This window comes from Myotis lucifugus, unplaced genomic scaffold (assembly GCF_000147115.1).
Source record: "Myotis lucifugus unplaced genomic scaffold, Myoluc2.0 scaffold_180, whole genome shotgun sequence".
Lineage (NCBI taxonomy): Eukaryota > Metazoa > Chordata > Mammalia > Chiroptera > Vespertilionidae > Myotis > Myotis lucifugus.
In genome coordinates, this window is record NW_005871228.1 from 2,679,422 (window position 1) to 2,703,138 (window position 23,717).

At 36.2% G+C, this 23,717-nt stretch overlaps 1 protein-coding gene across 6 annotated transcripts in view; it reads right to left on the reverse strand.

Moving 5' to 3' along the window:
• The window catches only part of DCAF10 (DDB1 and CUL4 associated factor 10), a 45,950-nt gene extending 22,446 nt beyond the window's left edge, over positions 1-23,504 (reverse strand). For 2 of the 6 annotated variants that reach the window (XM_023760326.1, XM_023760327.1), the window contains exons 1-2: positions 15,802-16,000; positions 13,038-13,151 (exon numbers count right to left, since the gene is read on the reverse strand). In XM_023760326.1, the coding sequence (XP_023616094.1) occupies positions 13,038-13,151; positions 15,802-15,914 (227 nt within the window). In that variant the 5' untranslated portion in view covers positions 15,915-16,000. Of the gene's footprint in view, positions 1-13,037; positions 13,152-15,801; positions 16,001-17,433; positions 17,466-23,047 lie in introns of those variants that run through there. The other 4 variants (XM_014462433.2, XM_023760324.1, XM_023760325.1 and 1 more) reach the window with 4 other exon arrangements.
• Between the last annotated feature and the right edge of the window lie 213 nt (positions 23,505-23,717).

The following is a 23,717-nucleotide window of genomic DNA, read 5'->3' on the forward strand; positions in this document are numbered from 1 at the left end:
ACTATGATGGCCCGGCCAGCGTGGCTCAGTAGTTGAGTGTTGACCTATGAACCAGGAGGTTATAGTTTGATTCCCGGTCAGGACACATGCCCAGGTTGTGGGCTTGATCCCCAGAGTGGGGCGTGCACGAGGCAGCCAGTCAATGATTCTCTCTCATCATTGTTGTTTCTCCCTCTCTCTCCCTCTCTGAAATCAATAAAAATATATATTTTATAAAAAAACCACACCTTGACAAATCCCCTAACAGCCAAATATTACCCACATCCCTAGTTATTTTTCTAAGTGCATTTCCAGAAAAATGTATTGCTAAGTAAAAAGGGATTTTTAAAAATGTAAGGCTTTTGATACATATAGTCAAATTATCCCCAAAAGAACATACCAATATGTAGTTCCACCAGCAGTGAGGAGAGTCCATTTCTCCAAACCCTTGCCACACAGATATTTTTAAATTCTGCTAAGTGCCAGGAAAAAAAACACCTATTTAAAAAACTTGATTTCAGAGAGGAAGGGAAAGAGAAAGAGAGAAACATCAACAATGAGAATCATTGAGCCTCCTGCACGCCCCAAACTGGGGATGTACTGGTAGCCCACTGTAGATAATTTAACCATGTGGGCATGTGCCCTGACCGGGAATCAAACCCTGACATCCTGGTTCATAGGTTGATGCTCAACCATTGAACCACACCAACTGGGCAAAAATCATTTTGTTTTAGGTTAAAACTTTTCTTTTTAGTAAAGATGAACTTTTTTCATATTAATTGGAAGATTATATTTCTTTTGTGAATTGCTATCAATGTTCCTTACTGATTTTCCTTTTGCAGTATTATTTTTATTATTGAGTGATAAAGTCTCTTCATGGTAACAATTATATATCTTAATTTTTCAAATACGGTGTATTAAATATATTTTCTACATATATTTCTTTCTTTTTTAAATATATTTTATTGATTTTTTACAGAGAGGAAGGGAGAGGGATAGAGAGCCAGAAACATCAATGAGAGAGAAACATCGATCAGCTGCCTCCTGCACGCCCCCCACTGGGGATGTGCCCACAACCAAGGTACATGCCCTTGACCGGAATCGAACCCGGGACCCTTGAGTCCGCAGGCCGATGCTCTATCCGCTGAGCCAAACCGGTTCTGGCTACATATATTCTATCTTTCAATGTGGTTTATATGTTTTCTTACTGTATCAAAATTTTAATTATTATCAAATCAAATTTTCCCCTTATAGTTTTATCTTTACTGATGAGGCATTTTAATGTGTTCCACACATGATAGGAATTATATAATTAAAAAAAATATAATGACAAAAGGCTACTGAAAGTCAGTCAAACTTTTAAAATAAATTGATCATCATAAGAGTATCTTTATACATTTGAAAATTTAGGGAAAAAATATGAATAAGGTATTTTGTTTAATCTAGAGAAAATAATGCACATATGTATTGAAAACCCCAGTGGTATTATATTGCTGTAGGTCACAGTAGTCTACCCTGAAGGATTTAAAGCAAGACAGTGACATAATTAAATAAGAATTTCAGAAAGATCTCTTAGTTGGCTAGGTTCCAAAACTCTTGGATTTTCATAAAAAATAAAGTGAGTAATCAGGTTTTAAATTTTTGTCAATAAGGTTATTGAAAAAATTACCATTGTTACATGAAAGCATATTTTAAAACCAAGAATGAATATAATCTTAAAACAAAAGCTAATAATTTTGAATTGAATAAATCTACCTTGATGAAAACTTCAATACTTTGACTTTAGGTTTCTCATTTTTTTGCCTCAAAGTATTACCTGTTAAAAATTTTGGTATTAGAGCCCTAGCAGGTTGCTCTATGGTTAGATCATTGGCCTGCCAACTGAAGGGTCCTGTCTTCAATTCCAGTCATGGGCACAATGCACCTCAGTTGTAGGCTCCATCCACGATCCCAGTCTGGGAGTGTGCAAGAGGCAACCAATCACAGTGTTGCTCTCACATCAATATTTCTCTCTCTCTGTCTCTCCCCCTCCCTTTCATTCTGTCTAAAAATCAATGAATATCCTCTCAAAAAATTTCCTCAGGTGAGGATTAACAACAACAAAAAATTTTGGTATTAGATCCCTGGCCGGATAGCTCAGTTGGTTAGAGTGTCGTCCCCAAAAAGGTTACGGGTTTAATCCTGGTCAGGAATCAACCAATGAATGCATAAATAAATGGAACAACAAATCAATGTTTCTCTTTCTCTCCTCCCCCCACCTTCCTCTCTAAAATCAATTTTTTTAAAATTTGGTATTAGAGAATGATTGGTAAAGAAAGTAGATAAATTATAGAAAAATGTAGACTAGGAGACTGGTTAAATTATCTACAGTTCTTACCCCAAAGTAAGCAGATGCAGTGAATGTAAAGTTTTAGACAAGTTTTTGGAGTTCTGGTCCATCCTCTCAAATGAAAACTCAGTCTAGCCTAATTAGTTAATAATTGTAATATGTTTTTAACTCCATAGTCCCTAATAAACAGGAGACACTCCACACACACTGAAATCTATGAGTTTCTGAATTATAGAACTTCTCTGTATGTCCCCATCAAACCCCAACATATGACTAGAATAACTCTTGATAAATTGACATATAGATAAATTGAGGTCTTCATTATCAGAAGATAACTGGTAAAAAATGACAGTAATTGAAATTGAGTTTTCTTAAACAGGAACCAACATTTCATTGTACAAGGGAAAGAAAGTGTTGAGTAGTTATCTAAAAATAACTAAAAATCATGGAAATTAGCCTTTCTTACATTTATTTAACTACTAGAGGTCCGATGCACGAAATTCGTGCAAGGGCCTTGGCCCCCACTACTGTGGCAGCTGCCTCTGCCTTGGCCCCTGCCTGCTGCCACCACAGCTGGGGGCTGCAGCCGGGGCCTCTGCTGCCGCTGCCTCTGCCTCAGCCCCTGCCTGCTGCGGCTTTGTCCAGAAGGAATGACATCCAGAAGGACATCTCGTCTAATTAGCATATTAGGCTCTTATTATTATAGATGTGCAAATTCTTAGAACAAGAATAAATTAAATGTTTGGGGTTTTTTTTAACATAATCTTTAAAATGAAATTATGACATCAGAATATTGCATCTTTACTTCATACTTGAGTTTTGTACTATAATCATAAAAAGGCTAATTTCCTGTATGATATTCAAGGGCTTTATCGCTTTTCCCAAGAGCCTTTCCTTAGTCATGTGAGATACATAATTTTTCAAAGTACCTATCATGTCATCATTTCTGTTATTTTCTTTTCTCTAATTGATAACTAGTTTAAACTCGATCAAATCCTCATTTTCCAATGATTTTATATGTAATCAATTCTACTAGTAAACATCACTCTCAGGGTTTTGTGAAATTCTACATCCTTTGCAAGATAAGAAATTTCATGTTCCCAGGGGTAAGCACTGAATTATAGTATATTGTTTGAAATATAACAATCAGGAAAAGACCAACAGACAATGGGAGAGAAAAGTAGATTCTGGCATATTTAAATGGGTACTTGTTTTTTAACTGCTATATCATGAAGTAAATATTCTTATGATAACCTCAGTTCCCCCTGTAACCACATAATTGGGGGAACTTGATTATTAAATGGACTTGTAAATCTATATCCAGAGTCCTCATGAATTACAAGGAAGCCTACACAAGGGGCTTAAGAATTTAAATTACATACTTTCCCTAAATATGAAGCAACAGAAAATGCTCTCCACAATTATCAACATTTTTATTTATAAGATAAGCAAACCTCAAAACTACAAAATAAACTAGAAGACATTACTAAGTATGTGCATGCCCTCATCTCTGAATAGTATAGGTCTAATGGAACTGAATATGAATTCCAGCTTTACCACTTATTGTATACACTGAATGGCCAGATTATGATGACCACCTGATGTTTGTAGGCAAATTAGCTATAATTTCACGCTGAAGTTGATAGAGGGCCAGACCACTATAAATAGGGAAGCAGGTTGTTTACCACAACAGAAGTGATTTTTTTCTGAAGATATGGGTAAACAACACGATTTAACAGCCTTTGAACGTGGGATATATATATATATTTTTTGAGTGGCCAGATTATTATGAACACCTAACATTTGTAGGCAAATTAGCCATACACTGTATGGTATGGGATATGGAAGGCAAAGGCCTGTTCAAACACCTTTGCTGTCTGCAGTTATCAAGATAAAACGTCTCCAATTTGCACAGGAACACAAGGATTGGACAGTCGAGCATTGGAAAAAAGTCATGTGGTCCGATGAATCACGTTTCCAGTTGCATCATGCAGATGGCAGAGTGAGAATTTGGCAGAAACAGCATGAAAGCATGCACCCCACATGCACGAGTATAACCCTTCAAGCTGGTGGGGGCAGTATTATGGTTTGGGGCATGTTTTCCTGGCATGATTTGGGTTCTTTAATTCGTGTGGAACAACGTCTGAATAGCACAACATACCTATGTATTGTTGCTGATCAAGTTCATCCTACCATGTTGATGGCGTATCGCAATGGAGATGGCTTCTTCCAACAAGACAATGCGCCATGCCACGGTGCTCGTATTGTGCAGGAGTGGTTTCAAGAACATGAGGGAGACTACCTTGCTTAGGTAGCCCCCACAATCACCAGATCTCAATCCAATTGAGCATGTGTGGGACGAAGTTAAAAGAGCCATCTGGCAGCTGGTTCCACAGCCATCAAATTTCACAGAACTGGACAGTGCTATTCATCAGGCATGGTGTCAGATTCCTCGCATCACCTTTCAACATCTCGTGGAGTCAACACCAAGAAGAACTGCCACAGTACTGAAGGCAAAAGGTGGCCCAACGAAGTACTGATGGGGTGGTCATAATAATCTGGCCGTGTGTGTGTGTGTGTGTGTGTGTGTGTGTGTGTGTGTGTATCTACCACATTCAAAGGCTGTTAAATTGCGTTGTTTACCCATATCTTCAGAAAAAAATCACTTCTACTCTCGTGGTAAACAACTTGCTTCCCTATTTATAACGGTCTGACCCTCTAGCAACTTCAGCGCTAAATTATAGCTAATTTGCCTACAAATGTTAGGTGGTCATAATAATCTGGCCACTCAGTGTATATTATATACCTTGGGCAAGTCTCTTTATCTGGGTTGCAGTTTCTTCATTCCTTAAAATGGGTACAATATCTGTCTCACATCAGGATACCATGAGAATTAAACATATTATGTATGAAAAGTACTTCACAAAAGGTTTGGCACATAGTAAGCACTCAAAAAATGAAAGTTAGTATTAAGTAATACACACTTATGCTCATGCCAAGGACTTCCCAAATCCTTACTCAAAACTCTAAAGTTATATTACTTCTAAAAAAAGCTTCAAAATCTGTTTTTTTCTAACCAATAGATAAGAGGCAAATTCAAATTTGTAGGTGTGGGGTACTAGGGCAGGCACATTGATAGCAGCAAATGAGAGCTGACATTAATAAGGAACACAAATTCTAACAGCAGATTAGTCAGAGCCATTTTGAGTAGGGGCAAACAACTTGGTATACGTCTTTTCTTTTTGAGGTAATAAAATTTTATATTGTGAAATATTAGAAACATAAAGAAATGTATGAAGAATATAACAAACACCTGTGATACTCACCACCCAGCTTTATCAAATTTTAACATTTTGTATCATTCAGATTTTTAAAAACATTACAAACACAGTTGAAGTACCCTCTATATCCCTCCCCAAACCCATTCCCCTCCCTCCCTCTCCAGAGGGAACCACTATCCAAAATTTGTTGTTACTCCCCACACAATTTTTTAATACCATGAATTCATAAGTATGTAGCTATAAACAATTGGTAATATTGTTTTGCATGCTATTCTTTAAATACTTAATGAGCACCCACTATGTGCTAGGCATAGTTCTAGGTGCTGGGGATAAAGCAGAGAACAAACAGAGAAATACATGCCCTCATCAAGCTTGTGTCTGTATATTTTCAAACTTTATATAAATGGTATCACACTGTACATACAGCTCATTCTACAGTTTGCTTTTCTGGCTCAACCTCAAATTTCTGACATGTATCTCACATGCTGATTCTTTTAGTTTTAACGGATGTATAGTATTCCATTGTGTAAGTATACCAGAGTTGACCTTCCTCTTGCAGATTTATTTCCAACTTCTAATACTAATAATGCTATAATGAACCTTCTTAACATATCTCCTTGCTTACATGTGCTATAACTTATTTTTAAAAATTGATCTTCAATTTTACCTGATGTTGCAAAATTGCTCTTCAAAGTAATTTTACCAATTTATACTCCAGCAATAATATCTAAGAGTTTCTATTTCTCAACATCTTTGGTATTTCTTCACTGCTATTTTTATTTGCATTTCCATGGTAACTAGTAAGCTTGAAAATCTTTCCATATTTATTGCTTAGTTTCTCTTATGCGATTCTCTGTCAATTTTGTTCCAGAATAATTGTCTTATATATTCTGGATACTTATCCATTTTTTAGTTATGTGCATTAAAAACATCTTCTCCCACTAGCCTATAGCTTGTCTTCTCACATTCTTATGTCTTTGGTTATAAGGAAGTTTTAAATTTTAATGCAGTTGAACTTTTAATCCTTAATGGTTTATGCATTTTGTGTATTTAAAAAAATCCTTTCTTATACTTAGAGTATAAATATATTCTATATTTCTTCTAATGCTTTAAAGGTTTTCTTCTATAATTAGGTCTTTAATCTAACTGACAGTAACTTTTAGTTATGGTATGAGATAAAAATCTAATTTTATTTTATTTTTTTCATATATATAACCAGTTCTCTGTTTTCCATCCTCCCACCCCCACAGTGATTTATCATGCCCCCTGCTGTCATATGTTAAATATCTGGAAGCACTATTTCGTTCCATTAGTCACTTAATCTATCCCTGTCCTAAGACTATGTTTGATATCTGGAGAGGTGAGTACTCCTACCATCTTAAGTCTTCTTCAAAACAGTCTCAGATATTCTTGGCCTTTGCTGTTCAATATGAATTTTAAAATAAAGTTATAAAAACTTGATATTTTTATTAAAACTGCACTAAATTTATAGATTAATTTGGGAAGAAATGACTTCTTTATGATATTGAGTTCTCTCCTCCAGAGAATATTTGCATTTATATTTGGACCACATGGTAGTGTGAATTTAGGCCCCACACATGCAAGAAGGCTGGCTTGTGGTTAGAAATCCAGATTTTCTGACACCCCTCTACCCAATGCCACAGTTTAGATCAGTGATGGCGAACCTTTTGAGCTCGGTGTGTTAGCATTTTAAAAAACCCTAACTTAACTCTGGTGCCGTGTCACATATAGAAATTTTTTGATATTGCAACCATAGTAAAACAAAGACTTATATTTTTGATATTTATTTTATATATTTAAATGCCATTTAACAAAGAAAAATCAACCAAAAAAATGAGTTGCATGTCACCTCTGACACGTGTGTCATAGGTTCGCCATCACTGGTTTAGATGAACAATGTGATTTATTTCTAGATCACTATTTTTGCTAAAAGTATAACCCTTTCAAGTCCCACCCTTCTGCAGAGTTTTCTACTAGACTCCTCAGCTTCAACTGACGACAGAATTATTCTCCTGTCCTCTGTACTCCTCATAAATGTTAAAACAGAAGCTCAAGGTCACCAGCATTTTGCTAAAGCCTCCGTGGTAAAAGACAGCTTGAATACCTATTTACTTCCTCGTATTCCTGCTTCAACTTCATTTTTGGCCCTAGGATTCCTTTCTTTCTTATCAGCTCAACTGTTCATTAAAAATATATATATTTAGCCCTAGCTGGTTTGGCTCAGTGGATAGAGCATTGGCCTGCGGACTCAAGGGTCCCACTTTCGATTCCAGTCAAGGGCATGTACCTTGGTTGCGGGCACATCCCCAGGAGGGAGTGTGCAGAAGGCGGCTGATCGATGTTTCTCTCTCTCACTGATGTTTCTAACTCTCTATCCCTCTCCCCTCCTCTCTGTAAAAAAAATCAACAAAATATATATATTTATATATATATATATATATATATATTTTAATATATATATATATATATATATATATATATATATATATATATTTTAATATATATATATATATTTCTTTATTTATTTTGCTCTGGCCCGGTGGCTCAGTTGGTTGGAACATCATCCTGTACACCAAAAGGTTGCAGGTACAATTCCTGATCAGGGCACATATTAAGTTGTGGGTTCGATTCTTTTTTTTTTTTTTTATTGCTTAAAATATTACAAAGAGTATTACATATGTTTCCTCCCCCCCCCCACCCCCCGCTTGACATTCCCCCGGCCTCCCCTACCCCCCAGTGCCCCGTGTCCATTGGTCATGCCTATATGCATGCATACAAATCCTTCGGTTGTGGGTTCAATTCTTAGTCGGGTGAGTGTGGGAGACAACGGATCCATGCTTCTCTCTCACATTGATGTTTCTCTTTCTCTTTCTCTTCCCCTTCCTCTCTCTAAAAAATCAATTAAAAAAAATCCTCAAGTGAGGATTAAAGAGGATTAAATATATATATTTTAAGGTACATGCCCTTGACCAGAATCGAACCTGGGACCCTTGAGTCCGCAGGCGGATGCTCTATCCACTGAGCCAAACCGGTTAGGGCTATATTTAAATTTTTAAAAATATATTTATAATTGATTTCAGAGAGGAAAGGAGAAGGAGAGATAGAAACAACAGTGATGAGAGAGAATCATTGCTCGGCTGCCTACTGCATGCCCTCACCCACACTGGGGATTGAGCCTGCAACCTGCATGACCCTGACTTGGAATCGAACCGTGACCTCCTGGTTCACAGGTTGACACTCAACCACCGAGACATGCCAGCCAGACAATAGTTAAAATTTTACCCAGCGTTTCTAGTTTATCTTATATAGCCTCATTTTTATCTGCTTAATTTACTAGTTTGGGATGCAACTATCTATATATATAAAAGCCTAAGTGACCATTCAACCGGTAGCTATGACACACACTGACTACCAGGGGCCAGATGCTCAATGCACAGGCATGGAAACATGGAACAGATTGATGAATCTCAGAGGGATGGGGGCAGGCGGGAAGAGATTAACCAAAGATCTTATATGCATACTAGAGGGCCGCTGCACGGATTCATCCGTGCAGCAGGCCTCTGACATCTCCCGGGGGGGTCCCAGATTGTGAGAGGGCGCAGGCCAGGCCAAGGGACCCTAGTAGTAAAATATCTCACTATGACTATCTATATATACTATATAAAAGCCTAAAGTGACCAGCTGACTGGCCAGTAGCTATGACGCGCACTGACCACCAGGAGGCAGATGCCCAATACAGCTTGGCAGCTGTGGTTCTTGGGTGATGCATCTGGAACCAGAGAGGAGGGAGCCCGATTCCAGGGTGCGTCACCCAAGAACCACCATCTCAAGATCTGGAACCCCTCGGGGGATGTCGGAAAGCCGGTTTCGGCCCGATCCCTGCAGGCTAGGCCAAGGGACCCCACTGGTGCATGAATCTGTGCACCGGGCCTCTAGTAGATTTAGAATTCCTTATCATTCCATCTTTGGTTTTTATACTTCAAGTTGTATACAAGTTCATGATTATATATATCTTCCTGATGGATTTTTCCTTTTCTTAATATGTACTGTTGCATTTTTTATTAAAGACTTTGGTCTTCCATCTGTCCAATAATAACCTACATCAGTTTTCTTTTTCCATTTCTGGGCAGTCTTATTTTTGGTATCTCTATAGAGAATATATATATGATTTTGTTTTTCATTCAAATTGGTAGGTCTCTGTGTCTTTTAATAAAGATCAATCCATTTATACCTACTGTGAACTATACATATATTTGGAACTACTTCTACTTCTTTTTTCTATTTATATTTCCTTTGCTTTATCATTATTTATTATTATTATTATCATCACTTTTTTAAGCTTTCCTGTCTTCAATATTCCCTTTTCCCCTCTCCTGCTGGTTTGGAAACTGTAAACTGTACTTCTATTACTTTAGTTACTTTTAGTTTTTTATCATATGTATTTAATGACACGTTGTTCTGAATTTACTTTATTTTTCTATCTCCTCCTGAACATGACAGAGACCTTATCATAGTATATCTTCCCACTGAACAAAACCCCTCCTATACGTACAACCTGTTTTTTGTTACTCTCTAGAACTACATTATTCAATTTGGTAGCCATTAGCCACATGTGGCTTTTGAGTCCTTGATATGTAACCAGTCTGAAATAGATGTACCCTAAATATACAATATATTTTATACTGATTACATGCTGAAATAATAGTATAGACATACTGGGTTATCTAAAATGTATTATTAAAATTTAATTTTAAATATTCCTTTTTTAATGCAACTAGAAAATTACTTATGTGACCAGAATTACAATTTTATTGGATAGTGCTACTCTAGAACTTTAATTTTGTTTTAAATGCACCCCCTAAAAAACCCCTAATTATCTTTCTGCTATTAATAATTAGTAACATTTATCGTTTCACCTAATTAAAATTCTTCACTCTAAAATAACAGTTTACCTGGATATAACATGGTATTGCTTTAGTATTTTTTAAGATATTCCATTTCCTTCTAGCATCAATTGTTGCTAATGAGAAACTTTCTCTTAGTTTATCATACCTCTGTAGGTTATCTGGCTTCTAACTGGTGACTTTTACGATGCTCTCTTTATCTTTGATATTCTAGTTTCACCACAACCTATCTAGATGTGGATTTTTTTTTCTTTAACCTACTTGACATTCTAGATTTTACTCTTGATGAAAGGACTCAGGTCCCTCTTGAATGCTAAGAATTCTTTGTCTCTGTGCCCCTCTGTCTTCAAAAATCAGTTCTCCACCAATCCCTGCATCTTCTTTTTTTGTAATTCTTATACATTTATTGGAGTCTTTCAATTAATCCTCTATATCTTTTAACTATTCTTTCATATTTGTATCTTTTTTCTGTGTTCTGTATAAAATTTTTAGTACTATTTTCCAACCCATTAATTCTATCACCAATGGTATAAAGGGTATATTTATCCCATCTACTGAGTTTTACATACCAACTACAAAGAATTCTAATTGGTTCATTTCCACATTAACCTGTTCTTGTTTCATTTATTCTGTTTCATAATTTTTGAGCTCCCTTAAAATAGAAAGTACCCCTTAACTTATTTCTTTGAGCATCCTAAAAATGCTTTAAAGTTTCTTCTAATCAACAGAATACTATGCAGCCGTTAAAAATATCATCCCATGGATACTAATATGGAATGATTTCTAAATATGTTTTGAAGTGAAAAAGCCAAGGTACATAATAGTATGTATAGAATGCTACCATTTATATAAAAGTGTATGTGTGTGTGTGTATATGCTTGTATATGGACAAACTATCTCAGAAAAGATAGCAATAAATTGATAATAGTGGTTGCCTCTGGGGAGGGGAACTGGGTGGCTAGGGGACAGAGGTGGGAGATAGACTTACTTTTCACTGTTTACCCTTTTGTACCTTTGAATTTTGTACCACGTGCATGTATAACCTAGTCAAAAAAAATAAAAATAAATAAAATAATTTATTTTTAAAAATAAAGTCTTTGTTGGACTACTCCATAAATTAATTTCATCCAGAGAAAATGTCTGTGTTAGTCGCTGATTTTGGTATGGTATTAATATTAGATGTCTTCATGAGTTTTGCGATTTGGGTTGTAGGCACATTTTGAGTAGTAAAAGGTTGTTTTTTTGTTTTTTCTCTCTACCTATTTAATGGTTTTATAGTTGGCCCCACTTGGATTACTAGACCCCTAATCGACAACTAGACCTTATAATGATATTAAGGCCTGCAGTTTCATGATGATATTGGAGCTATCACATCTATTCAACCACTGACTCAGTAATGGCTTTATCAATTTCTGGTCATGAGTCTGTGTCTTTATCAACTAAAACTATAGCCCCGGTAGTTAATAGCTTTTTCCTTTTTTCAGCCTTTTACAAATGGGATATATATTACAACAAAACCCCTGGCTTCATGTAGTAGTTCTGGTTTCTGCCTCACATGAAGCACTTTTAGCACTTTTGATTCCTGACAGGAGCCAAACGACTGCATGTCAATGCCAGACAAACCCAGTGGGCTTATGGTTTAAACACTTGTAGCAATTTTGTGTCTGTGTTCAATTTCCGGCCCACAAAGATGTTTATTGTTTCACAGCCTGGGTATATCTTTTGTGCTACTTAATCTTTTGTTCTATGTGTTTGGAGCATCGGTGTTACATTAAACTCAGTAGGTCATCTTGACTAGAAGTAATTTCAACAGTTCTTTTTTTAAAATTAAAAGTAATAATTTAAAAAATAATATAATCTCTACATAAAGTTTATAAAATTACTCATAATCCATACATTCTAACTCATCCACTGCTAGCATTTTAAAATATTTCCTTCTAATCTTTTTTCTTCTGCATCATGTCACATTTGTACAGTTTACATCATGATTTTAATCTATATTATCCCAAGCACTTATCTATGTTGATATGTAGTCTTTGGGAACATCATTTTAATGACTGCATATTAATCCACCAAACTGTTACCTATTTTCCACATTATTGAGAATTTAAGAAGCTTCCAACAATGCTATAAAGAAGTTCTCTGTGCATATGTGCTTTTTCTCCTCAATACTTTGAATTTGGGGGCTGGTGGTGAGACAGGCTAAGTAACAGGACTGCCATAGCCTAAAGGCATTACAAGACTATTATAATACTGGCTGAGGTTCATAATGATGATCCTAATATATGAAGAGAAAAAGAAAATCATGTGGAAGTAAAAAATGCATTTCAGAAAGATTCTAATCCAAAATAGTTAATAAGTTTTGTAATTAAAGGGATCAATTTCACAAGGGATAAGATTCACAATTCACAAATATGTATTTCTACCCCTGCTGTACAAAAGCATTACACATTTTCACGAACTTCCAAAACAGAGTATTTTGGGTCACAATAATAAAGTTCACTTTTTCACTACAATACTAACCTGATATTATTTACACAGTCTTCATGGGCTTCAGAAAGTGTTTTTATGTGCTTTGATGATATAGGGTCAAAAAGCAGAACTTCAGTCTGTTCACAAGCAACCGTCAGCACTGACCTGAAAGCAAATGACACATTTCTTTTGTTTAGTTTTCTAGTATTCTCTGGTTATTGATACTTATTTATTTGTAATTATGCAAACTATAAGTGGATAACTTCTTTTTGCCATGTTAGTAGGAAATATTTAAAATATTGATGATATCCACTATTGGCACTAGTCGGAAATGGTCCTCTCATACATTATAATGGAATACAAACTGGTAGTTTATGTTTGGGGAGTAACAGTATCTATCAAAGTTTTAAATGTGCATACCTTTTGACTCAGCAATTTTTTCTGAGTATTTAATCTAGAGACATAATCATTCATAAATACAAAGTATATATGCTTCATTGTAAGGAGAAATTGAAAGAAACCTAAATGTATATGAAAGAAGGATGACTGATTTTTAAAAGAAAGGGGTAGTTTTATATGAGTATGATATGAAAGAACTTCAAAATATATTTTTAAATGAGAAAAGCTGGTTGCAGAAAAACATGTGTAGATGAGGCAACTTAGAGGAAAAATCTTATACAAAATTATGTATTTATCAGTATTAAAATGCACTGAAAAAATATATATCCTATCAGTTAGATATAGTCATCTTTTCCTTGTTTTTTTAATACTCTCTATTTTCAAAACCCTTCCCTATTACAAAGTTATATTTTCATAAACCTTTTACAAGCCCCATTTTGATTTCTGAAAATCCATTGTCTCTTATTGATTTTGGTTAAGTCTAGTTTTTTGTGGGCACTGCTCTTTCAGATTCAGATCTAGCAAATGAAATCCCAAGTCTTTGAAACTACAGGTCTTCCCATTTATAGTTCCAATAACAAGTGGAATTTTGTACACTTAAGCTGAAAGTGCATAAGATAGAATATCAAATAGTCAAACTTTTGTATTCAGAAAAAGCTTTTTAGATAAAGTTGGAGAGGGAAAAATTCAAACTTTTCCCATATTTAGTAATCATAAAATTGCCCTTCAAAGGGCATCTGCATAAACACCATTTTTTGAGATAAGTGGACTTCAAATATTTACTATATCTGATGGACTTTTGTGCTAATTGATCATCATGAGTAAAAAGTATTCAAATTAATATCTATTAGATGATGTATAAACAGCCATTTCTTTTTGTTAGTCAGAAGAGTCATGGAATGGACTTTCCTCCTAGCATAAAAGTAAATGAATCAGCCCTGGCCGGTTTGGCTCAGTGGATAGAGCGTTGGCCTGTGGACCGGAGGGTTCAATTCTGGTCAGGGGCACATGCCTAGGTTGCAGGCTCCTCCCCACCCGGGGCCCTGGTTGGGGCTCATGCAGGAGGCAACCAATCGATGTGTTTCTTTCGCATCGATGTTTCTCTTTCCCTCTCTTCTACTCTCCCTAAAAATCAATGGAAAAAGTATCCTCAGGTGAGGATTAACAACAAAATAAATAAATAAATGACTTCTTTAAAAAAAAAAAAAAGTAAATGAATCAACAATTCTGAGAGTCTTAACCTTAAACATTGTAAATAAGAGATCTATAAAACATTGTTTTGTTTTAATCCAATTATAATATATTTTTGTACATGGCATGAGTTGTAACCTTTAAAAAATATATATCATCCTTGGCTCAGTGGATAGAGCGTTGGCCCGCAGACTGAAGGGTCCTGGGTTCAATTCTGGTCAAGGGCACGTACTTCGGTCGGTTGCAGGCATGTACTCCCACCCTGCTCCAGGCTTGTGTGGGAGGCAACCAATCTATGTGTCTCTCTCACATCGATGTTTCTCTCTTTCTGTCTCTCCCCCTCCCTTTCACTCTAAAAATCAATGGAAAAATATCCTGAGGTGAGGATTAACAAAACAAATGTGTATGTACTTTGTCCCCATATCAAAGCCTACATTTTCTCATTGGTTTGAAATGCCATCATTAACATATCTAAGTTTTGTTTTTATACTCTATGTTGTATTCTATGCAACATCACCACACTATTTTAATTTCTAAAAGTATTTTTGATATATGGCAAGATAAGATACCCTCATTGCTTTATAAACATTTTTCAAGGGGCTAATATTATGCTTTCTCTTCCAAGTGAATTTTAGATATAGCATGTCAGGTCCTACTCAGACATCTTATTGGTATTTTTATTGGGATGCACTGACTTTAAAAATTAATTCAGTAAAAGTTATATCACACAGTATTGTATTATTCCATTAGTAATATGCATACTTTTCAACATATTCAAGATTTTCTTAGCAAGAATATCTTAGTAATTCTTGGACTTTGAATATCCTTATACATTTAGAATCAACTTAAGTTATGTACACACGCATACACACAAATCCAGATGGTTTTCATTGGATTATACCTCTATCAAAAAGTTTGCACAGAATTGACGTTTACAATATGTTGTCTTCCAATCTATGAGCATGGTATATCTACCTTTACCATGGATATTCTCCATATGAGCTATGCCTGTCTTTTGTTACATTTATTCCTGGGTACTTGACATTTTTTTATGCTTTTTACAATGTTCTTTTTAAAATTGTGCTTTGTTGCTGGTGTACAAAAATGCAACTGATTATTAAAATATCTATCAATATTGCTATCTTAATACTTTATCTGTAGGTATTTTAGTTTTTCTTTGTCGATAATATCATCTACAAACAATTGTTTTTTTCTTTTTTATTACCTTTTTTCCCTCATGGCACTGGCTAGGACTTTCAGTACAATGTTGAATAGAAATGTTAATATAGCAGCCACTCTTGTCTTGTTCCTTCCAATCTTCAAGAATATATTCCCCATTTCTGTAGTTATTTGTCATTGAAGCTACCAAATTCCTATTATTTAGATTAAGGAAGTTCTCTTCTACAACAAATTTGCTAAGTTTCTTTTTCATTAAAATATGTTAAACTATATAAAACTTTCCAACATTAATTGAAATTCTCTCGTTATATTTTTCCTTTAAGATGTTAATGTAGTGATTTACATTAATTTATTTTCTAATGTCAAATCAACTTTTCATTTTTACCATAGTGCTAGATTTATTTGGCTAAAATGGTGAGCTCACATCTCTGGCTTCCCTCCTTTTGCAGCTCTTGGCCCCGCAATTTCCTCATTGTCTCAATTTTCCAAAGCCTTCCAAATAAGGTTTTTATATCTTACATTAAATATTTATATTTTTTCTAGTCTTTAAAATTATTCTCAGAGGGTTGGTCCAAACCATCTACTTTGCTACTTCTGGAAAACTACAATCTCTACCTTTTGCATCTGAAGTCATGCCCCCCCCCTTTTATTCTTTTTAAAAAATATATATATATATATATTTTTATTGAATTCAGAGAAGAAGGGAGAGGGAGAGATAGAAACATCAATGATGAGAGAGAATCATTGATTGGCTGCCTCTTGCACGCCCCCTATTGGGGATTGAGCCTGCAACCTGGGCATGTGCCCTTGACTGGAATCGAACCCAGGACCCTTCCATCCAAAGGCCGATGCTCTACCCGCTGAGGCAAACCAGCTAGGGCTCATATTGTATATTTATTTGGGCAGTCTCTTGATCAATGAGTGTTTTTCAATTTTATCTTTTCAAAGACACATTTTTCTCTCAATTGGGTACTGCTATGGAATTTTAAAATTTCACTAATTCACCCTGGCTGGGTAGCTCAATTGGTTAGAGCGTCATCCGATACGCCAAGGTTTCGGGTTCAATCCCTGGTCAGGACACATATTAGAATCAACCAATGAATGCATAAATAAGTGGAACAAATTGATGTTTCTCTCTCTCTCTCTCTCTCTCTCTCTCTCTCTCTCTCTCTCTCTTTCTCTCTCTCAAAAATAAATAATTCTATTTTGTTACTGAATTTCCTTCCTTCTCCTTTCTTCAGATTTACTTTGCTATTATTTGCAGATAACTATGCAGATAACTATTCTTTTTCTTGAGATGGATACTTAGCTCATTAATTTTCCCTGACGTACTATTTTACTACAAGTTTTGAGACATGTGGTACTTCCATTATCATTTAGTTTTAATTTCCACTGTTATTTTTTCCTTTGGTCCATGAGTTATTTATAAATGTTTCTTAACTTGAAAACACAGGAGCTTTTTAATAGTTATTTTATTAATTTATAGCAATTACATTGTACTAGAAAAACTGTACTCTAAGATAATCTTTTGAAATATGTGGCCTTAAAAGTGGAAATTTTATGAATTTCCTTTATGTGTTAAAAAAAACAAGCATGTCAGACCGGTTTGGCTCAGTGGATAGAGCGTCGGCCTGCGGACTCAGGGGTCCCGGGTTCGATTCTGGTCAGGGGCATGTACCTTGGTTGCGGGAGCATCCCCCAGTGGGGGGCGTGCAGGAGGCAGCTGATCTCATCGATGTTTCTGGCTCTCTATCCCTCTCCCTTCCTCTCTGTAAAAAATCAATAAAATATATTAAAAAAAACAAAAAAAAACAAGCATGAAGTAATTGTAACATATAGTCAAGTATGATATTTTAAAAAGTTAAACATTTATTAGTAATATAAATTAACATATGAGTAAAATTAAAAATATTTTAGTAATCCTATAGATTATAAAAATGCTTGCCAAGTGATATTAGTTGTAACTCAAATTATTCAACAAATTATTCTAGTAACTTCCAATCATTTATTAATATTTGGAAATTGTAGCCACAATCTTGTTTGATCCAGATGCCCTTGTCTGAACCATGGACATAGAAAATTGCATAAAGCCCCTCCAAGAATTTCCCCATTAAATAGGTAGTCATTATGTAACTTGTAGTCTTGATAAGTAAAAAAAAAAAATCACTATTAACATTAACAGAATTGTACATCCTTTTTAACTTTTGCTGAAGTAATAGTTTATTAATTTTTTAGTCCTTATAATGCTTGCTGTCAATTTTCTATATTCAATATGTATTCATATTAATAACTAAGTGACAAAAGTAATTTATTGAGATATCATATTTAAGTGTATCAAATCTAATCCCTCAGCCCAGATGACAGGTAAGGTAATATATGGCAGTTATGAGTAGAAGTCAGGGTAGAAATCCTTTGTATATGATAATCTTTTTGCTTCTCAGTTCCCTCAACTAAATGTTTCTGGTACAGAGAAGAGTTATGTTGGCAGTCATTTTCATTAATAAAATGAGTGTTATTAATACCCATGGTGGGCTGGCATTCAGTGAGTTTTGGCAAATTTATCTCACTAAATAATGGTGAAATTCAATAGGAATGATAAAATTAGGGATCTGCATCCCAGGAGTCATTTACCCATAAGCCATTCCCTTAGGTCTCATTCCTCTGTTATAGATTTTATCCTGCCATAGAAGTACACACTATGCCAAGAGTTAATATGCTTGGATAGTACCTGAAGTAGTATTATTACTCTCATTTGACTGCTCTCTTCATTTCTCCCCAGAGGATGCAGTTCACAAAAGATCATATGAAAATGGGAAAGTTCTTGATAAAGGCAGGCAGCCCCACACTAAGAGAAGCCAAATGGTCACTGGGCACTTGCCTATGGATTTGTTTTGTGTGGAGGGGTGAGGAGCAATTAGAATAAATGCTAATTGTATATTTGGGCATTCTCTTGATCAATGAGTGTTTGCTGTGAGACGTTTGCTGGCAGCTTACTGTGCCAGTTCTGAACTCTTTAGTTACTATACATAAAGGGTTATTCTGGGAGGTTCCATGGAAAGTGCTGAAACATTAGGAGGGCACTCAATGGGCTTGGAGCAGTAACTATTCAACTACTACAGTCATCTATCACTATTTTAACTGGTGCAGCTGAACCAATGTGTACTGGTCTGAATGCACCATTCTACATATGCCCTTTAGAGCAATATTTTAACTAGTGTTGTCTGTATCTTCTGTATCCTTCTTATGTTTGTATTTGTCTGATTAACTGAAGTATACTGTGATGTGTGTGAAAATCTTTCCCCGGTTAGTTTGTTTTCTCCTTGAAGTTAACAATTTTTAATGTCTATATTTTAGATCTAAAAGAATAATTCAAGTTCAGAACTGCTTTATCTTCCAGATGAACTGAGTTTTAATATGAAGTGATCTTATATTTCTAGAATTTTTTCCCCTTAAAGCCTATTTTGTATGACATTAATATAGATCACCAACTTTCTTTTGCTTCAAATGTGTTTGAATAATCTTTCTCTATTTTTATGAACATTTAGTACTTCTATATTTATTATAATTAGTAATATATGTTTATTTTTAGTCATTCTTTGTGCTTTTTATTTATTACAACTTTTCTATTTTTTCTTTCCCTTTCTTACCTTCTTTTGGAAATTTTTTATTCCATATTTTTCTTCTACTAGTCTAGAAATAATATATACTTTCTTCTCTTTTTGGTGGTTATCTTGCAAATATGAATGTGCATATTAAATGGATTAAAGCCTAAAGTTAATATATCATAATTCTCTCAAAAAAACATAAGGAATTTAAAACAGCCTTCATAATTTATATGCTACTGCTGTCTTCTATTTTCGTTCCATCTTTGTTAATCTCAAAAGACAAAATTAGTTTGCATACATATTTCCCATTTTCTTTGTTCTTCATTCCTTCTACCATCTCAGAACTTCCATTTGAAAACATTTTCTTCTCTCTGAACTTAGAATTCCATTATTGAAGGTGTGGTGGCAAACTCACTCATCTTTGCTTGTGTAAATAGGTATTTATTTCATCTTTGTTCTTGCCAAGAACAAAGAACCCATCTTTGCTGGATAAAGGCATGTAAATTGGCAGGTTTTTTTCCAGCATACTAAAAATAATCACCATTGTCCTCTGATTTACACTATTATTCTTCCTTTTGTAAAAAATATTATTTTTATTGATTTCAAAAAGGGAGAGATAGAAACATCAATGATGAGAGAGAATCATTGATTGGCTGCCTCTTATATGCCCCTTACTGGGGATAAAGCCCACAACCCAGGTATGTGCCAGGACCAGGAATTGAACCGTGATCTCCTGGTTCAGAGATGAACGCTCAACCACTGAGCCATGCGGGCCGGACTACACAATTATTCTTGACTAATTGCCTTCATAGCTACTTCTTTGAAGGTCTTTTGATCTCTAGCTTTTAAGATTTTATATTTGTTGTCATGAAGTTTCACTATATGTCTAGGGAGGAGTGAAGGGCTTCTTAAATCATGGCTTAGTGCTTTTTTTTCAATTCTGGAAAGTTCTCAGCTATTATCTATTCAAATAGGTTTTTGCCTCATTACCTATTTCATTTTCTTCAAATATATGGTATGCCTTTTCTTTCTATTCGTCAAGTTACTAAACCTTCTTAGTATTTTCAATCTCCGTGTCTCTCATTTACATTCTGGGTAATTTCTTCACTTCTATTTTCCAATACACTGATTCTCTCTTCAGCAGTGCCTACTGTATTCTCATAGAGCAGTGATGGCGAACCTATGACACGCGTGTCAGAGGTGACACATGAACTCATTTTTTTGGTTGATTTTTCTTTGTTAAATGGCATTTAAATATATAAAATAAATATCAAAAATATAAGTCTTTGTTTTACTATGGTTGCAAATATCAAAAAATTTCTGTATGTGACACGGCACCAGAGTTAAGTTAGGGTTTTTCAAAATGCTGACATGCCGAGCTCAAAAGGTTTGCCATCACTGTCATAGAGGAATTGCTTGAGAAAGTCCCACATAATATTACCTATCCAATCTATTAACATTACCAATTTTCTTTTTCAAAATATCATCTTAGGAGGTAACACACTTATTTTGACAATATGGCTATTGTTTAAAATTTTTGGACTTCTGTAGAAATTATTTCCTAATCCATGTATCTTTCATTTATTTTTAGTGTCACATTTTTTCTAATCCAGTCCCTATTAAATTTATAATTGTAATTCTTACCTTCAGTGTCACCTTTCCTTTTCTGTACTGAGAAGTCTTTGTGATAGTAGTATGGTACCCAGTAAGCTGATTCAATTCATACACAACTGAAGGATATGAGAAATTATCTCATTTAACACAGCTATGTCACCTTTTTTCTAAAAATTACTTAAGTCCTATAAAATCTGGGATGTTAGTAGATGTAGTAAAAGACTAAAAACTTAAAGCAGCCCTGACTGGTTTGGCTCAGTGGACAGAGCGTCGGCCTGCGGACTGAAGGGTCCCGGGTTCGATTCCGGTCAAGGGCATGTACCTTGGTTGTGGGCACATCCCCAGTAGGAGGTGTGCAGGAGGCAGCTGATCGATGTTTCTTTCTCATTGGTGTTTCTAACTCTCTATCTCTCTCCCTTCCTCTGTAAAAAATCAATAAAATGTATTTTAAAAAAAACTTAAAGCACAACTATTTTCACTTATCACCTTGACACAGATGAAAAAGAATACCAATATGCAATGTGGGCAAGGGTATGGGGAGGCAGGCACTTTCATATGTGTCTGACAGAATTGAGAATTGGTACAATATTCACAGGGAACAATTTAATAATAGGTATCCAAAATCTTCATAACCTTTCATTCATTTCAGGGATTTATAAGGACATAAATCTAAAATATTTGTTTAAAGAGGTTTTATTGAAACTAATGAAAAAATTTAATGTTTTAGAAATAGATTTATTAACAAAGGTAATTCACAGTATATTGTATGAAAATAAAAGCAGGCTACAAAACAGCATGATCCCATGTTTATATTAAAATAAACATACACAAAGAAAAAATTTCCTTGGATAGCCAATTAATCTCTGGGATCATAAATTTTGTTTAGCTTCTTTTTGTTCATTTATTGCCTAGGTTTTCTACAATAAGTATATATCAACTGGATAATTAAAGATTACTGAATTATTTTGTTTTCTGTATCAGAGTATCTGGCCACCTTTTACATAAATATATCTATGGGAAAATATAGTCCAGATTCAAACAGGAACTATCAGTAATCTATGCCTCATGGTAGTATCACTGGCAATGGAATTTCTTCTTCATAACTCATTCTGCCCCCTCTCACTCCCCACTTGCAATGAGTAGAAATGGCCACTTATGAAGGCCTGACAGAATAGGTAGGCGGTAGGGAGGAGGGGAGCTGGGATATGGAGAAAAGTTGAACTAAATGTTTATGAGGAATAGACTCGTGTTGTTTTTGGAAGCAGCCTTTGGAAGAATAGGGAAGGAGAGGAGAGAGGGGTCCCGTGAATAAACTTCAATGCGCCCTGTATTCGGGCACACCTCACTGCTACCCGTCCCACCTGCTATCGGGAGACCAGCACCCAGTGTAACTGGGAAGAAGCATTTGCATCAGTGCAGTGGAGCAGGGTTTACCCGCTCACTGTGACTCCGGGTTCTGTTGCTCTGCTTCTTCCTTATAGTATTTTAGGTCTTTCTTTAGCAAAATGTTTTTGTTTTGCAAACCAATTCCCCTTTAGCTTCTCTGACAGATACGCTGCCCCTCCAGCAAGTCCTCTGACACACCAGATGCTCCATCTGAAATATCCGCTCTGCAGGAGGCCGCCCATTGTCTACACTAGCAGAGAAGTGCAAACAAGGATCCCAGAATGCTGGTGATCCTTGAACCCACGGCAGGGCCTGAGTTATGCACCGATTGTCTAGTCCTGACAATGGGGGCTCAAGCTATTTCCTGACCAAATAGTCTCAGAGTAAATCCTTCTAACATTTACTGACCTTTATGATAGCCTGTCTATTACTGCAATTACCTGCCTGCCTAAGGGTTTTATGCTTAACCAAAGTGAATAAAAGGCTGGCGAAGCCTGGGCACCAGTGGAAGTCCTTCCCCTTGAGTTGGACTTGCCCGCCTGGCCCCCCAGTATTTCCAAATTATCTCTTTTCTCTTCTCTTTCATTTGTGTGCGGCTCCTCTTCCAGATCCTGAACCCTAAACCACGTGGGATGTGGGGGAAACAAACATGCACACCGCTCCCCGACCCTACCCGGACTAACTCACTTCCTATCATTCCCCTGCTCTTGGTTGAGTGTCATTCCCGCGGGAAAACTTCAGACGCGCTCCCCTCGATTGGCAAATATGCCTGATGAACCATTTCGTGCGGCTAATAGTTCGGCGAACCAGGTGGTCCCCAGCTCAATGCCAGCGGTGCCATTCGCTGCCTTTGCGGGTCGCTGCAGCCTCTGCGTCCGGTCAACAACGATGTGCTGGACGAGGGGACGAACTAATAACCAAGCGAACGACTAGGAACCAAGGGGCCTCGACTGGGTGCCATCTGAACTGCCACCTCCCGGTAGGACGGTGTGCACATCTTTTCACTGATGGCTGTGAAACTTGCGCGCGGGCTCACAAAACCAAGTGTGACAAAGGCATAGTTTGAAAACCGGCCCACCGTAAATGCGGGCCACGCACGGCACAGTTCCTCAGCCAGGAGGAGGCTGGGCCTCCCCGAGAGAAGCGTGCAGTCCAGCCTGGGGGACATCGCTACGTGCTTGCATCAGAGAGACACTGCCAGGCACAGCCCGTGCATCTCCCTGGGTGAAGGGACCGCCATCCTGTCCCGGCAGCGTCGGTCCGGTTCGGGGCACGGGCACACTGCCAGATTTCCCACCCGTGACACCGACTTCCGGGAGGACGACACAGACCGAGAGCTGGGAAGGATATACTCGGT